At 38.2% G+C, this 17,107-nt stretch overlaps 1 protein-coding gene across 4 annotated transcripts; it reads left to right on the forward strand.

Moving 5' to 3' along the window:
• Window positions 1-1,710: 1,710 nt before the first annotated feature.
• GMNN (geminin DNA replication inhibitor) lies at window positions 1,711-17,107 on the forward strand. Of its 4 annotated transcripts, none has more exons than XM_012741396.2 (7): window positions 1,711-1,883; window positions 3,757-3,832; window positions 7,950-8,027; window positions 11,251-11,398; window positions 15,144-15,226; window positions 15,494-15,604; window positions 16,695-17,107. In XM_012741396.2, exons 2-7 carry the CDS (start codon window positions 3,782-3,784, stop codon window positions 16,854-16,856), a joined length of 633 nt encoding a protein of 210 aa, XP_012596850.1. In that variant the 5' UTR covers window positions 1,711-1,883; window positions 3,757-3,781; the 3' UTR covers window positions 16,857-17,107. The 4 variants fall into 4 exon arrangements, with proteins under 4 accessions (XP_012596850.1, XP_012596852.1, XP_012596851.1 ...); XM_012741398.2 differs by having other exon boundaries at window positions 3,772-3,832; XM_012741397.3 differs by lacking the exon at window positions 1,711-1,883 and adding an exon at window positions 2,191-2,327.

Here is a 17,107-nt window from a genome sequence, read left to right on the forward strand (position 1 = left end):
TGTGGAAGCCAGATTTAATATTTTGACTGGCTGGTGTTTCAAAGTCAAAGGACAAAATGCTTATACTTACCACCGGTGGATTTATTCTGGAATTTATTCTGCAAACCCAGTCTTCTGATAGTTTTCCAATCAATGGATTACTTGCTTTGTGAATTTAGGTTTTATATATTTCCTCCAAACAAAGCTAGATCCATGCAACTATGCCTTGTACAATTTTTTTTTTTTTTTTTTTTTTTTTGAGACACAGTCTCGCTTTGTTGCCCAGGCTAGAGTGAGTGCCATGGCGTCAGCCTAGCTCATGGCAACCTCAAACTCCTGGGCTCAAGTGATACTCCTGCCTCAGCCTCCCGAGTAGCTGGGACTACAGGCATGCACCACCATGCCCGGCTAATTTTTTCTATATATATATATTAGTTGGCCAATTAATTTCTTTCTATTTTTTTTAGTAGAGACGGGGTCTCGCTCTTGCTCAGGCTGGTCTCAAACTCCTGACCTCGAGCAATCTGCCCACCTCGGCCTCCCAGAGTGCTAGGATTACAGCGTGAGCCACCGCGCCCCGCCTGTCTTGCACATTTTGAGCCCCATCAAAAAGAAATCCAGTGGGAAGATGGGCAAGCACAGTCACACAGTATACAGTGCAGAAAGCATTTCTTAAAGGTGATGCAGTGTGTACAGTTAGCATTAATAGATATTTCCTTCCTTCTGAGAAGGATAGTCTCATAAAAAGAAATGGGAAAACAGACTCGTATTAATATCTATCGCAGGTGTAAACAAAAGCCTTGACTAGACTCCAGTGAGCCCCAATGTACTATGTTTACAGGACATTTACCTGACAGTTTCATACAATTAAGAAAAGTTTACGTGCAATTATTACTAGGGTTTTCCTACTTCTTCAAATTGCAATGGCAGTTGTATTTTCAGGTCCTAGAATAGTACTTGGTACTATTAGACGTTCAAGGACCAGTTGTAGGATTAATTGATCGCCAAATTACACCTACTGGAGCAACTCTTACAGCACCACAGCATAGTCAAAATATGAAAAAGGCAAAGAAAGTATAAACGCTCTTAATATAACTAGGCGTCTTGGCCAGGGGCGGGGGTTCGCGCCTGTAATCCCAGCACTCTGGGGAGGCTGAGGCAGGAGGATTGCTTGAGCTCAGGAGTTCAAGACCAGCCTGAGCAAGAGCGGGACCTGTCTCCGCTAAGAATAGAAAAAATTAGCCGGTGGTGTGTTCTTGTAGTCCCAGCTATTCCGGAGGCTGAGGCAGAAGGATCACTTGAGCCCAGGAGTTTGAGGTCGCTGTGAGCTAGGCTGACAGTACTGACAGTCCCGGGAACAGAGTGAGACTCTGTCTCCAAAAAAAAAAGGCTAAATGATCCCCAACACAACTAGGAGTCTGCGGAACCGGGGCTATCCACAAATGTAAGTTGTGTACTATATACGCAATATTTAGTTCTCCCGGTGTTAACATCCAATGAGAACAGACGCCCCTGCCCTGTGCTCTAGTAAAGGGCAAAAGGAAGTTCCAAGAGCAGGGTGGGAGGGCCGGTCAGAGGGCACTGACATCCCCGCCCGCAGAAAATCGCCAGCCTCGGCTTCCAGATACACTCTACCGGTACCGCGCAGGCGCAGGAAAGGGCGAGGCCGAAACAGCAAAGCGAGAGTCGATTCGCCAGATTCTGGCGGGCCCCGCCCCTCGCCTTGCGTCAGGCGGTCACGTGGTCGTCCGGGAGCGGAGGAACGGAGTTGATGAGGCTTTACCGCGGCGCGCGCCAGCTCTCCAGCGACTGTCGAGACCAACGAAGGTTGACTGTTGGCGTTGTGTGAGGCGCCACCGTCACAGCTGCCTGCCTTTGCTAACAGGATTGAGCGTATCCCCCCAGTAAGTATGAGAGGGGTGGCAGGAGGTTGGTATGCGGGAGCACAAGATGTACAGCTTCTAGGCAATCTGTTTTCGCTCCTGCCAGCCTGAAGCCGCGTACTCTGATAGCTGCGGGGCCACGGCCAGGATAAAAGTGTTGAACGGTCGCGGGAGCCTGGGCGGGGTAGGGTGGTGAGGCGAAGGGCTGCCCCATTGGCTGGGTCGATTTTGGCGCGCTCTCGCTTTCGCGCTCCCTATTGGCTGGCGGGCGCCGTCTCGTGGCGCGCCCGGGGGTTGGTGGGCTCCGGCGCGCGGGCCGCCTAGTCAGCCCGCTGGCTGCCTACTCCGCCCGCTCGCGGGGCACTGGGCCTCCGAGACCCGCCCACCGAGTCCGGGTTTGAGGGTGCAGCTCAGTTGGAGGACTGCCTGGACGTGGGGATGAGGCAGGACGTCATCCTCTTGCCAGTTCAGTAACTGATCGTGGTCTCAGGGGATCTGTAAGCTTGACTTACGGGAAAAGGTCGCTGAATCCTGCATCTCCCTTTAAAAAAAGATGCCGGTGTTGGTGACACTGTTTTCCACTGTGCATCCGCGCTTCCTTTGGACCTTGTCCTGTGAGGAGTTTTAAACTGGTGGTTTGAAAGAACTAGAATATAAAAAGGAAGGGTGCAAGGTTGCTGACACGGGTGTGGTAAACTTAGGAAGGATTACATTGAGTTGATCAGTGGCTTTAAGTTTTTTTCATACTAAAGCACATTTTATGTCGCAATTTAGGACGCAGCCGCCTAACTAAGAAGTTTCACGAAGCAGTACTTATTTTTCACATGCAGTGCGCTCTGGTGTTTTCTTGTCTCTTCCATTCTGTTCAGTTGCATTTTTCTAAAGGGCGTTGCTAATGGCCTACTAGATGATTTCGGGGCACACGACCCGCAGTTTGAAAAACATTGCCCTGGCTATGCTTAATGGATTCTAACCAGCATTTTCTTAACATGAAACAGAATGGAAAATAGGATACACTACACACAATTAGATTAAATTTTGTTTCTTAAGCTTTTTTGTTTGCATGTGTGCTTAGGGCACAGTGTAAAATGTATTAATACAAGAAGTGGGTCTGAGTCAGAGTTTGAAAGCCACTGCACTGACTAAAGGCATGGCCACAAAAATCAAGGAGATCTCTTAGCAAGGCACTGACATGGCAGGGGAGTTCAGATGCTGAGTTTGAAGTGAATCTGGCCCAGTGGTGTAGTTAACCACATTATATGCCCCTTTATCTCCTGTTCCTTCATCCTTGTTTGGTAGTCCTTCAGTTCCTACAAATGTAAATGCACAATCTCATTTGACTGGATATGAAGTCACTATTAAGTTATTGCCAGAGTCAATATGATAATAAAAGCATAGCTTAAATCTGCCTTTAAAAACTGCAAAGTTAAGATGCTACTTGGGCATACCCAAGTGTCAGTGTGTTTTGCTTTTCATGGTGACTATTTCTTAGATCTTCGACAGCCATGCATTTAATTCAGGACACTATGCTTTGTAAATTTGTTAAAATACATAATTTCCTTTTTGTAACAAGATTTTTTTCAGCCATCATTATTGTGTGTATGTATGTATAAAATATAGATAGTGAACATTACTAATGTTGGTCACCCTAGTCACTGACAGGCTGAGTTTGAGTTGAGTGAGAAAAGATAATAGTTCTTCTACCACATACTAGTATGACTTTTGTATTCATAAGTACTTTCAACAACAAAAAAATCTAGACTCCACCTTCAGGTGCAAACCATATTCTGTTTTTGTTTTTTTTTTTCATTCTCATTTTTTTTTGTCTTAAAATTTTTTTTCATTTTTTCGATTCTCTGCAGGACTGATATATATTCTGTTTTTTAATTATTAGTCTTTTGTGCTCTGGGAGCTGTGTAATGAATTCCAGTATGAAGCAGAAACAAGAAGGAATCAAAGAGAATGTAAAGGTATGTGACAGAATAACTTTAATCTTTTATGGGAAACATATGGTTAAAAGTATTTTAACATAATTTAGCCAAATTTAACCTGGCTATAATTTCTTTGAACCTTGAGTTGCTGAATTTTTCCTTTTTTCAAAAAAAAATTTTAATAGAAATAGGGGATACAAATTGAATTCCTTTACATGTATATGTTGTATAGTAATTAAATCTAGGCTTTTGTATTCATGTCCTAAATAGAGTTACTAAATTTTTAATCAGAAGACAAGTAACAATAGAGAACTTTAAAAAAAATAATTATGGTTGAATATTAAGTCTCACCCAAGAATATGGGATATCTTTTATTTTGATCTTTAATTTCTTTTTTCTTTTTTTTTTGAGACAGAGTCTCGCTTTGTTGCCTAGGCTACAGTGAGTGCCATGGCGTCAGCCTACCTCACAGCAACCTCAAACTCCTGGGCTCAAGCAATCCTCCTGCCTCAGCCTCCCAACTAAGTTTTTATTCTTTTTGATGCTATTGTGAATGGAATTATTTCCTTGATTTTATTCTCAGTTTGGTTATTGCTCCTGTATAGAAATACTGTTGATTTTTATAGCTTGATCTTTGTCCTGCAACCTTGATGAACTTATCAGTTCTCATAGTTTTTTAGTAGATTCTTTAATGTTTTCTCATATACAAAATTACTACTGCTTTGTTTCTACTTTAACATTTCATGAAATGATTTTAGTAAAATACTTTGTGTATATCTTCAGAATTGGTGTCCTTGACCACAGAGACATATTTTTCATTATATTGAACATTGATTTTTTTAGAGTACATCATGCTCATTACTATTTAACCTGTTCAATTTGCAACACTTTTTGAATCCCTGTATGATACTCTTTACTGAAAATATTATTCCAAGCATTTATTCTTATGACAATAGGATAGAGTTTGTTTAGTTTTGAGTTTGTAATTTTGACTGGGTTTACCTGGGTTCTAAATGAATTTACAGGTTAGCTAGGTCCTATCACACAGCTTAACTGTATGTGTATCCTGGGAATTAGTTGGTCCACATCTTCAGGAAAACTGTCAATTCGCAGATTTGGATTAAGCAAAGGAAATAAAAGCCATTGATAAGTGTAAGGAAGTACCTTTTGTTTTCTTGCTTATCTCAGGATCTTTACATTATTTTTCTTGAATTATATATACTTTGTGTTGATAGTTTGCAAATTTGATTCCATTAGCTTCCATTTAGCATAATGATATATATCATCCCGCTGTGCTTTGTATGTATTTAAACTTTTTTTTGAGACAGAGTCTCACTCTGTTTGCCCAGGCTAGAGTGCCGTGGTGTCAGCCTCGTTCACAGCAACCTCAAACTTCTGGGCGGAAGCGATCCTTCTGCCTCAGCCTCTCGAGTAGCTGGGACTATGGGCATGTACCACCATGTCCGGCTAAATTTTTCTCTATATATTTAGTTGTCCAACTAATTTCTATTTTTAGTAAAGGTGGGGTCTCACTCTTATTCAGGCTGGTCTTGAATTCCTGAGCTCAAAGATCCACTGGCCTTGGCCTCCCAGAGTGCTAGGATTACAGGCCATATTTAAACTTTTCGTTATGAAAATTTTCAAATATTTAAAACTGGAATCAGTAGTAGGATAATAATTTGTTTTCCCAGCTTCAGCAGTTGTCAGCATATGGCCAATCTGGTTTCATCTATATTCTCATTTACCCCCTCTTCCTTCAATGTATTATTTTGAAGCCAATCACAGCCAATAAATAATTTATATAATTCAAGCAGATCTTTACATTTTTTTTAGAAAGTCCAATGTTTACTAGCTACACTAAAACAATCTTCAGGCCAGGCACGGTGGCTCACTCACACATATAATCCCAGCACTTTGGGAGGCTGAGGTAGGAAGATCTCTTGAGACCAGGAGTTTAAGACCAGCCTAGGCAACATGATGAAACTCGATCTTTAAAAAACTGAAAGAAAAAAATTAGCTGAGCATGGTGGCGTGTGTGCCTGTAGTCCCAGCTACTTGGGAAACTGGGGAGGCTGAAGCAGAAAGATCACTTGAGCCCCGGAGTTTGAGGCTGCAGTGAGCTATGATGACGCCACTGCCCTCTAGTCTTGGCAACAGAGGGAGACTCTGTCTCAAAAACAAAACTATCTTCAATGTAAAGGGAAGATAGGTTTGGTTTTGGTTCTGTCTCCAAAACTGAGTTGAATGGGTTAATTAGCATTTCAGTGTCAGTTTACTCATCTGTGAAATGAAGGAATTGGCCCAGAACTAGATCTCTTCCAGTTGTGTGCAAAATTTTGTGCAAGTGTACTTTTGCGTACGTTTTTTGGGGAGAAGGTTCCCAGAATATTAAATTGTTTTCTAAAAAGGTTAAGACCCATTAATATATAAAAAACTTCCTGGCTCTAAAACTCTGTTATTCCAATGCATAATCTGTATACAGAAAATAAGAATAATAATGATGATAATATTACATTTTTTTAAGGCCAGAATCTGTAAAGCTTACGTGTATAAAGTTAAATCTTGGGAAATGGTTGGAAATCTTGGAAATGGTTATTTTTTTCCTGTGGCAGTAACTTTGTAACTTAGCTAACTTCTTTGACTATTATTAACAGCAAGCATTTAAGTGAATTAACACCTCCTATTGTTAAGGTTGCAAAGTTTTATTTTCTTCTCTTTGTCTGACTGTTCACTAATCTATAATCTAAATTATTTTTGAAATGTTGCTGTAATATTTGTTCTCACAGTAGCTGGCATTTGTCCTTCAGTTAAATAGTGAGATAATAATCAGCAATAGAAATTTTACCGTGGGAAAGGTGAACTCTTCTCATGTGAAGTATAGTGTGGAGTCAGTAACTTTCTCACGCAGCTATAGTATCATGTTCTGGTTAACCTTGTTTGAGTATTCACCATTGTTTGCTATTCCATGGTGGCAGTATAACTAATGATTTTTTACAAAAACAGAGCTTTCAGATCAGGAAATATACAGGAAGGTATTTCCATATTATAAGGAAGGCAATATTTTCCCCCCAAAACAATTGCTTTGGCATTTTAGAGTGTTTTAGTATGCCTCAAGCACTGACATTTTAACTGTCTTCTCATGAATGGGCTTGAAGCAGAACTGCTTCTACAGTTAGGTAGTTGTTGAGGTAGGGTGTGTGTTACACGTGTACTGGTATTGTGCAAAGTATGTTCTTGAAAATTATATTCCTTTGGTGAAAACATATAAAACTGTATGGGGATATTCATGATTTGAGGAGGTCTGAGATAAGTCCTTTTAATTAGGAGAAGTATTTTGCAGTGTAAATGATGAACCTTTTTCACCAATTTATCTTTTTTGTGAATTCATACCATAAATGTTATGAAAGTAGAATGCCTCTAAGTTTCTAGTTTCTGTGTAGAAGATCTTTTTAAAGAGAGACTGCAGATATTCCGGTCATACTGGAATTTTATCATATATGGTTTAAATTATTAATTTGAGCAGATACATTTGATTGTATTTGTTTTGACTAGATGCGATTAATTGACAAAATGATTATAGCAAGAGCATATATTGAGAAAACATTACTCATTTGTGTCTAGTTTGGGTGATATCATTCTAAAGGAATTTCTTCAAACTTCAGTTTAATTTTGGGAAATAACAAGTTTGCCAGTTGACTAAGCCAGTGTCTTGTTCATGTGTAATATTATAAAATTATATAGCAGACTGAATATTAGTATTGTTTTTTTTTTTTTTTTTTGAAACAGAGTCTCGCTTTGTTGCCCAGCCTAGAGTGAGTGCCGTGGCATCAGCCTAGCTCACAGCAACCTCAGACTCCTGGGCTCAAGCAATCCTGCTGCCTCAGCCTCCCAAGTAGCTGGGACTACAGGCATGCGCCACCATGCCTGGCTGATTTTTTTCTATATGTATTAGTTGGCCAATTAATTTCTTTCTATTTATAGTAGAAACGGGGTTCTCACTTTTGCTGTGTCTGCTTTCAAACTCCTGACCTCGAGCAATCCGCCTGCCTCGGCCTCCTAGAGTGCTAGGATTACAGGCGTGAGCCACTGCGCCCAACCTTGGTAAATAATTATATAGCAACTCAGTAACCAGATAATTAATTATTTTGACTTTTAGAACAGTCCTGTCCCAAGAAGAACTCTGAAGATGATTCAGCCTTCTGCAGCTGGATCTCTTGTTGGAAGAGAAAATGAGGTATGTATTATAGGGCTAAAATGGGGTACAGGTGATACTACATCTACATTAAAAATATTTCTAAGATTTTCTTGGTCAAACATATAAATTGTCAAAATTTGGAAATAATTTAAGAATAACAATTACATATTCCCCAAAGAAGAGATTTTTGTGTTAATTATTCAAGTTAGGAAAATCCAAATTGCTGTGAATACCTGTGGTAGAATTGGAATGATGTAATAATTCCAATAATGTTTGATGTTTTGAGATTCTTTCATTTACCCCTGTGTATAAATGATGAAATCATGGATGAGCGTGTCTATACTTTTACAGATTGAAAATATTATCTTTTCATGGTACTGTATTTAAATACAATAAAAATAATTTCAGCTAAGCCTTAGACCCAAGTCTAATCCAAAACAGTTGTTGCAAATAAAATTTCTAAAATGTTACTATACATTTTAGTAGACAAATTGTATAACTTTTTAAAAGATCTAATGATGTCAAAAATATAAAGATATATGAGTTTTTTCTGTTTTTTTTTTTTTTGTAAACATGCTTTATTTCTTCTCCCTTTTTTTAAAAAATAGATTTAGGGTATATAAGTGCAGTTTTGTTAGATTAATGCAATGCATAGTGGTGAAGCCTAGGCCTTTAGTGTAACAATCACCCAAATAGTGTACATGGTACCCATTAAGTAATTTTTCTTCCCACCCTACTTTTCCACTCTCTTATCCTTTCAACTCTCCAATGTCTACTGTTTCTCTCTATAAACGTGGGTACACATTGTTTGGCTCCCACTTATATGTGAGAATGTACAGTATTTGACTTTTTGTTTCTAAGTTATTTCACTTCAGATAATGGACTCCAGTTCCATATGTGTTGCTGTGAAAGACATAATTTCATTCTTTTTTATGGCTGAGGAGTAGTCCATGGTGTGTGTGTGTATCTGTTTTCTGTATCAAGTCATCCATTGATGGACACTTAGGTTGATTCCACATCTTTGCTATTGTGAGTGGTACTGTGATAAACAAATGAGTACAGGTGTCTTTTTTGATATAATTATTTCTTTTCCTTTGGGTAGATACCCAGTAGTGAGATTGTTGGATTGAATGGTAATTCTATTTTCAGTTGTTTGAGAAATTGTCATATTGTTTTCCATAGAGGTTGTACTAATTTATATTTCTACCAAGAATGTATAAGCATTTTCTTTTCTCTGCATTCTCGTCAACATCTGCTATTTTTTGACTTTTTTTTTTTTTTTTTAAGATGGGGTCGTGCTCTTGCTTAGGCTTATTTCTAACTGTTGAGCTCAAGCAATCTCTCGCCTCACCTCCCAGAATGCTAGGATTACAGGTGTTAGCCACCGTGCCCGGCCTCTTAACTTTTTAATAAAAGCCATTCTGACTGGTGGTGGATGATATCACATTGTGGTTTTAGTTTGTATTTCTCTGATTAATGATGTTGAGCATTTTTTCATATGCTTCTTGGCCATTTGTATGTCTTGAAAAATGTTCATGTCCTTTGCTCACTTTTTTTTTTTGAGACAGAGTCTCACTTTGTTGCCCAGGCTAGAATGAGTGCCATGGCGTCAGTCTAGCTCACAGCAACTTCAAACTCCTGGGCTCAAGCAATCCTCCTACCTCAGCCTCCCAGGTAGCTGGGACTACAGGCATGTGCTACCATGCCTGGCTAATTTTTTCTATATATATTAGTTGGCCAATTAATTTCTTTCCGTTTATAGTAGAGACGGGGTCTCTGTCTTGCTCAGGCTGGTTTCGAACTCCTGCCCTCAGGCAGTCAGCCTGCCTCGGCCTCCCAGAATGCTAGGATTACAGGCGTGAGCCACTGCTCCCAGCCGTTTGCTCACTTTTTAATGGGGTTATTTGTTTTGTTGAGTTGAGCTCCTTGTAGATTCTGGATATTAGAGGTTTTTTGCATGCATAGTTTGCAAATATTTCCCCCATTCTGTAGTTTGTCTGTTGGTTGTTGATTATTTCTTTTGCCGTGCAGATGCTTTTTCAGTTTAAGTCCCCTTTGTATATTTTTGTTCTTGTTGCATTTGCTTTTGAGGTCTTAATCATGAATTCTTTGCCTAGACTAGTGTCCAGAAGAGTGTTTCCTAAATTTTCTTATAGAATTTTTGTAGTTTCAGGTCTTACATTTAATTCCTTAATCCATCTTGAGTTAATTTTTGTATATGGTGAGAGATGTGGGTCCAGTTTCATTCTTCTGCATATGGCTATCCTGTTTCCTAGCACCATTTATTGAACAGGATGTCCTTTACCAAGTGTATGTTTTTGTTGATTTTGTCAAAGATCAGTTGGGTGTAGGTATGTGGCTTTATTTCTGGTTTCTCTTTTCTGTTCCATTGATGTATATCTGCTTTTATACCAGTGCTATGCTGTTTTGGTTACTGTAGCCTTTTAGTATAATTTGAAGTCAAATAATGTGATGCCTCCAGCTTTGTTCTTTTTGCCTATGATTGCTTTGGCTATTCAGGCTCTTTTTTGGTTCCATATGAATTTTAGGATTGTTTTTTCTAATACTTTTACAAATGATATTGGTATTTTGATAGGAATTGCATTGAATCTGTAGGTTGCTTTGGATAGTATGGTTATTTTTTTTTTATTTTTATTTTTTTTTTGAGACAGAGTCTCACTTTGTTGCCCAGGCTAGAGTGAGTGCCGTGGCATCAGCCTGGCTCACAGCAACCTCAATCTCCTGGGCTCAGCGATCCTACTGCCTCAGCCTCCCGAGTAGCTGGGACTACAGGCATGCGCCACCATGCCTGGCTAATTTTTTGTATATATATTTTTAGTTGGTCAATTAATTTCTTTCTATTTTTGGTAGAGACGGGGTCTTGCTCAGGCTGGTTTCGAACTCCTGACCTTGAGCAATCCGCCCGCCTCGGCCTCCCAAAGTGCTAGGATTATAGGCGTGAGCCACCGTGCCTGGCCGATAGTATGGTTATTTTAATGATATCGATTTATTCTACTCCATGAGCATGGGGTATTTTTCCATTTGTTTGTGTCATATATAATTTCTTTCATCAGTGTTTTATAGTTTTCCTTGTAGGTATCTTTCACCTTGCTTAAGTATGTTAATAGATATTTTGTACCTTATTGTAAATGGGATTGACTTGTTCATTAGTTCTCTTTTTTAAATACATGAATGACAAAACTACCCAGCTTTCTTCTTCATTAAATCAAAGTAATATGATTGATAAGTGTTTCCATTATAGTTAACCAAAGGCATATCTAAAAGGAAACATTGGAATGACCAGATAACATCTAAGACTTCCAGCCCTGCAGTTGTTATTGACCCAGAATACAGTGAAAATAAAAATCTTGGAGGAGTCACCCAAGAAGCATTTGATCTTATGGTTAAAGGTATGAAAAAAATATATAACTTTTGTCTTAAAATTTTAAATTATAAGGTAAACTTTGTTAATACTGTTAAGAATTCTACCTATAACTTCTTAATCTGGGGATACTATTTGTCAATACTTTAAAAATTCCTATGATTGTAAATATACAAACACTATAAATTTGAATAGGTGTAACCATTTGTTTATTTTATTTTTTTTTCCTCTACATCAGGAAATAAGTAACCAAAAGGATTGTGATTAATATGGCAGCTTTGATATTGGATTGCCTTGTAAGAGTTTATAAGACCTGGAAATAGGCTTTTTAGAAGAAAAGTTTTTATAGAGTAAATTTGAAGTATGAAAGGAATTTGAATATTCCAGGAGAATATGAAGGAATGAAGCCAATAAAAACATGGATGAGGCCGGACGTGGTGGCTCATGCCTATAATCCTAGCACTCTGGGAGGCCAAGACAGGCAGATCCCTCAAGGCCAGGAGTTCGAAACCAGCCTGAGCAAGAGTGAGACCCGTCTCTACTAAAAATAGAAATTAATTGGCCAACTAAAAATATACAGAAAAAATTAGCCGGGCATGGTGGTGTGTGCCTGTAGTCCTAGCTACTCGGGAGGCTGAGGCAGGAGGATCACTTGAGTTCAGGAGTTTGAGCTTGCTGTGAGCTAGGCTGATGCCACGGCACTCTAGCCTAGACAACAAAGTGAGACTGTGTTTCAATAAAAAAAAACATGGATGAAGTAAAGGGAGTGAAGATGAATGAGAAGCATTATACTTGTAATAAATACAAGTTTTTAATGGAATGGTGGTAGAAATCAAAAAAAGCTAATGTTTTATAACCATTATGAAGCTTATTACTTTTGTACTAATTATAGATCTTTGGTTGATGAGAAAATTGATTTGCTCAATGTCACGGTAACATTTGGGCTCGTTCTGAGTTGCCTGGAAGACAGTAAGGAGGAAGGGCAGTAGGCAGTAGGATTTTCTTTTCTTTTTTTTTTTTTTGAGACAGAGTCTTATTTCTGTTGCCTAGGCTGGAGTGCCGTGGTGTCAGCTTAGCTCACGGTAACCTCAAACTCCTGGGCTCAAGGGATCCTCCTGCCTCAGTCTCCTGAGTAGCTGAGATTACAGGCATGTGCCACCATGCCTGGCTAATTTTTATATATATATATTTTAGTTAGCCAATTAATTTCTCTCTATGTATAGTAGAGACGGGTCTCGCTCTTGCTCAGGCTGGTCTCGAACTCCTGATCTTGAGCAATCCAACAGCCTCGGCCTCCCAGAATGCTAGGATTACAGGCAAGATTTTCTTTTCTTTTCTTTTTTTTTTTCTTCTTGAGACAGGGTCTTGCCGTGTTACCCTGGCTGAAGTGCAGTGGCCCAGTCGTAGCTCACTGCAGCCTTTAACTCCTGAGCTCAAGCAATACTCCTTCCTTAGTCTCTACAGGCCTGTGCCACCAGGCCTGACTGACAGTAGGATTTATTAGGCAAGGTTAACTGGATGGGAGGTTCTTTAATAATAATATAGAATAAACAACAGGATTTGTGACACTCATGTCTGATTTGATTAAAATGAAATCAACAAGGATTGGTTAAAAATAACTATTAAAGTTAAATATCAAAAGAAACAACTATATAGTATATTGCTATTAAAACCACAGATGAAAAAATTATCCCTGTAACTTGAACACAAAACTCTGACCACAGAACCTCAGTGGGATATATTATTAAAAATTAAAAGAACTTAATTAAATTTATTGGCAGTAGTATTTGTAGTAATTTTGAAAAAAATTGTGTAGGATTTTAAGATTGAGCAAATGAGTAATATGTTGATGTTGTTGGGAGCTAGGTTCATATAATAATATGGTGAATAGAAATGCAAATATGGAATGGTGAAGGAAATAAGAAGGAACGGTGTTGTTGAATTGGAATTGGGGTTATCAGTATAAACTGATTTTTTTTTTTTGAGACAGAGTCTCGCTTTGTTGCCCAGGCTAGAGTGAGTGCCATGGCGTCAGCCTAGCTCACAACAACCTCAAACTCCTGGCTCAAGCAATCCTCCTGCCTCAGCCTCCCAAGTAGCTGGGACTACAGGCATTCGCCACCATGCCCGGCTAATTTTTTGTATATATATTAGTTGGCCAATTAATTTCTTTCTATTTATAATAGAGACGGGGTCTCGCTCTTGCTCAGGCTGGTTTCGAACTCCTGACCTCGAGCAATCCGCCCGCCTCGGCCTCCCAGAGAGCTAGGATTACAGACGTGAGCCACCGCGCCCGGCCTGATTTTTTTTTAAAGAAGTACTACATTTGTTAGCTCTGCCACTGAAAAATCCTAGAAACAAATGATACACCAGTAGCAAGGAGCATACTGGGCATCCAGGTTTTGGTTTGTAAACACTGTCTTTCAGTAAAGCTTCTTGGTGAAATTGCTGATTGTCTGGGGCAAAGAAATTATAGGGTCATTCTGTAATATCTTATGTCAGAAAATAAGGAAGTACCCAAAAACTGATGGACATGTTGAAAGAACACAAGAGGCATTTTGAAATGATTCCCACTGACTACATTTGGGAAAATTAGAGCATCAAAATGAATAATGAAGGCTGGGCACAGTGGCTCACGCCTGTAATCCTAGCACTCTGGGAGGCTGAGGCAGGTGGATCGCTTGAGATCAGGAGTTCCAACTCAGCAAGAGCTAGACCTCATCTCTACAAAAAATAGAAAATTAGTCAGGCGTGGTGGCATGCATCTGTAGTCCCAGCTATTTGGGAGGCAGAGGCAGGAGGATCACTTCAGTCCAGGAGTTTGAGGTTGTAGTGAGCTATGAAAACTCCATTACACTCCAGCCAGGGGCAGCAGAGTGAGACTCTGTCTCATAAAAAATAATAATGACAAGAATGAATTATAATACATTGACTTAAAAATAAAGGACTTACGAATCCATACTGAAGTTCTTTTTACAGAATAATGCCAACTACTATATGTTAGAAGGAATTACATAAATTAAAATATTGCTGTTTTTCATCCAAAATAGAAGTAATAGTGGGTAGTAATATTGAAGCCAGAAATGTCAATGTAGTTAAAATTGGGTAAAAAGTTGTTGGAAAGCAGAGTATTTACACAAATTCAAAAGATTTTTACTCTGGGCCGGGCTAGGTTGGTGGCTCTCACCTGTAATCCTAGCACTCTGGGAGGCCAAGACGGGTGGATCCCTCAAGGCCAGGAGTTCGAAACCAGCCTGAGCAAGAGTGAGACCCCATCTCTACTAAAAATAGAAAGAAATTAATTGGCCAACTAAAAATATATAGAAAAAATTAGGTGGGCATGGTGGCACATGCCTGTAATCCCAGCTACCTGGGAAGCTGAGGCAGCAGGATTGCTTGAGCCCAGGAGTTTGAGGTTGCTGTGAGCTAGGCTGACGCCACAGCACTCTAGCCCAGGCAACAGAGCAAGACTGTGTCTTAAAAAAAAAAAAAAAAAAAGATGCCTTTAAAAGGGAGTAATATGGTAGATAATATCTTAATAAAATTTAACATCTCTAGTATTGTGACAAATTGATATGTGCTTCCTGATGATACACTGAGGATACAACATGCTTACACAATATTCCTGCCAAAAACATTTAGTTTGAATCTAATCATGGAAACAGTCCAAAATTAAGGGCAATGTACAAAATAAATGATCTGGACTTTTCAAAAATGTAAATGTTAAATACAAATTTGTGTACTGAAAAACATTGCAAAAATCTTTATTTTAGAAAATCCATCCTCTCAATATTGGAAAGAAGTTGCAGAAAAGCGGAGGAAGGCTCTCTATGAAGCACTTAAGGAAAACGAGAAAGTATGTATTGACTATAATTTGTACCATTTTTAAAAATTACAGGATTGTTTTGCTGTTTAGCATATTTGATTAGAGAAATATAAACTAGCTTTAATATTGGCATAGGAAAAGTTTAAGTAGAAAGGCAACTCTGTTCCCAGAATTATTGTACAGAATGAATCCTTTGAAACATATGTGTATCAGTTATATACGATTAAGCATGTAACTTGATTTATAGCATAGCTATATGTATTCTATGGAATATTGAACTTTATTTATGTTATATAGCTTCATAAAGAAATTGAACAAAAGGATAATGAAATTGCCCGCCTGAAAAAGGAGAATAAAGAATTGGCAGAAGTAGCAGAACATGTACAGTATATGGCAGAGGTAATACAGGTAGGTAATTTAATATTCACCTGATATATAAAGTCATCTTTTTTTCTATAAAGTTGAGGCAGTGTTTGGGTTTTGGAATCAGATTTCCTGGGTTTGAGTCTTCTCTTCCTGCCTAACACCATTAAGTTTGTTGATTAGAGTGGGTTATTTATCCTGTCATGACTTCATTTTCCTCATCTATAAAGTGGGAGTAATGAGGCCTACTTTATAGACTTGTTATGAGAATTAAATGAGTTATAACAGTTGGACAGTTGTGAGGAGTACTTGCAGATAGGAGTCCAATAACTGTTAACTATTATTATTAAGCAAAAGAACCTCTATTTTCTTATAGAGTTATTAGAAGTAATTATGTCTGAAAGATAAGGAAAATTATTTCATAGTTGACGTATTTTTATGTAATTTTTATTTTAACTTTAATACCAGCATTGCATTACTGTCATTTATAAAACTGTTAATTGGCACATTAAATAAGTTTGGTGACTTATATGACTTTGAAAAGTTTGTAAGTTCCCTGGTGGTCTAGTAGTAACAATTAAAGGAAAAAAAGTCCGTAAGTGCTAATGTATTTGTAAGAATTAGCCTGATGACTGTTACTTTAGCAGGTTTGGCCTAAAAAAGGTTTTAAGATTTATTTATATTTGCAAAAAATTCATCTTGCTGATAGGAAAACTGTGTACTGAATTGCAGCCTTACATTTTAGAGCTATGATAGAATTAATGTTTGAAGTTTTCATTTGGAAGTACTATGGCAGCTCTCTCTTAACTGCCTTTAAAGTATTGGTCCTCAGCTGATTGGAAATGTAGAACACCTGGTTCTTCACCTGTAGCTCACTAGAGAAGTACCAATTTAAATTATGCTCTGAAACCATTCAGTGCTTTAAAAAAATGAGTAAATTATTTAACACTGTGACTTTGCTGCATATGACCCTCGCATGGTAGAGATTTAGAAATAACACTGTTTATAAGTGAATTTAGAGGAGCAAGATGAAAAGAATCTCATTACAACATCAAAGGTCATCTATATCAGCATACTGATAATGGACTTAGGTTTTAAAGTTTTTACAAAAAATTTTTTGTTTATTCTTTAAAAGAGACTGAATGGTGAACCTCTGGATAACTTTGAATCACCGGATAGTCAAGAATTTGATTCTGAAGAGGAAACTGGTGAGGATTCTGAAGTGGAAGACTCAGAAATTGGCACATGTACTGAAGGAATCGTATCTTCCTCTACAGATGCAAAACCATGTATATGAAATTCATTAATATTTGACTCTTGAGAAATATACTGCCAAAGTTTATGTCCACCATAGTTCTTTATAGTAGAGTACATAGTTACATAATGCAAACCCTGGAATCAAAGGTCTTTGTTTCAATCTCGGGACCTTATTGTATTAAAATACAAATACTATGTATTTTTAATCTCATGTTTTATGTAAATAGCATTTTCTCAGTTGTCAGATATGACTTGTGTATATGGCTTAATAAACTTCAATCTATTGAACAC

Source organism: Microcebus murinus, chromosome 15 (genome assembly GCF_040939455.1).
Source record: "Microcebus murinus isolate Inina chromosome 15, M.murinus_Inina_mat1.0, whole genome shotgun sequence".
NCBI classification, from domain to species: Eukaryota; Metazoa; Chordata; class Mammalia; order Primates; family Cheirogaleidae; genus Microcebus; species Microcebus murinus.

What these genes read in the sequence shown, in the direction of transcription:
- GMNN (XM_012741396.2), top strand. Translation starts at nt 3,782, where the DNA reads ATGAATTCCAGTATGAAGCAGAAACAAGAAGGAATCAAAGAGAATGTA. An exon ending in TTGTTGGAAGAGAAAATGAG is followed by an intron (nt 8,028 to 11,250) that starts GTATGTATTATA and finishes TTTCCATTATAG; the next exon opens with TTAACCAAAGGCATATCTAA. An exon ending in ATATGGCAGAGGTAATACAG is followed by an intron (nt 15,605 to 16,694) that starts GTAGGTAATTTA and finishes ATTCTTTAAAAG; the next exon opens with AGACTGAATGGTGAACCTCT.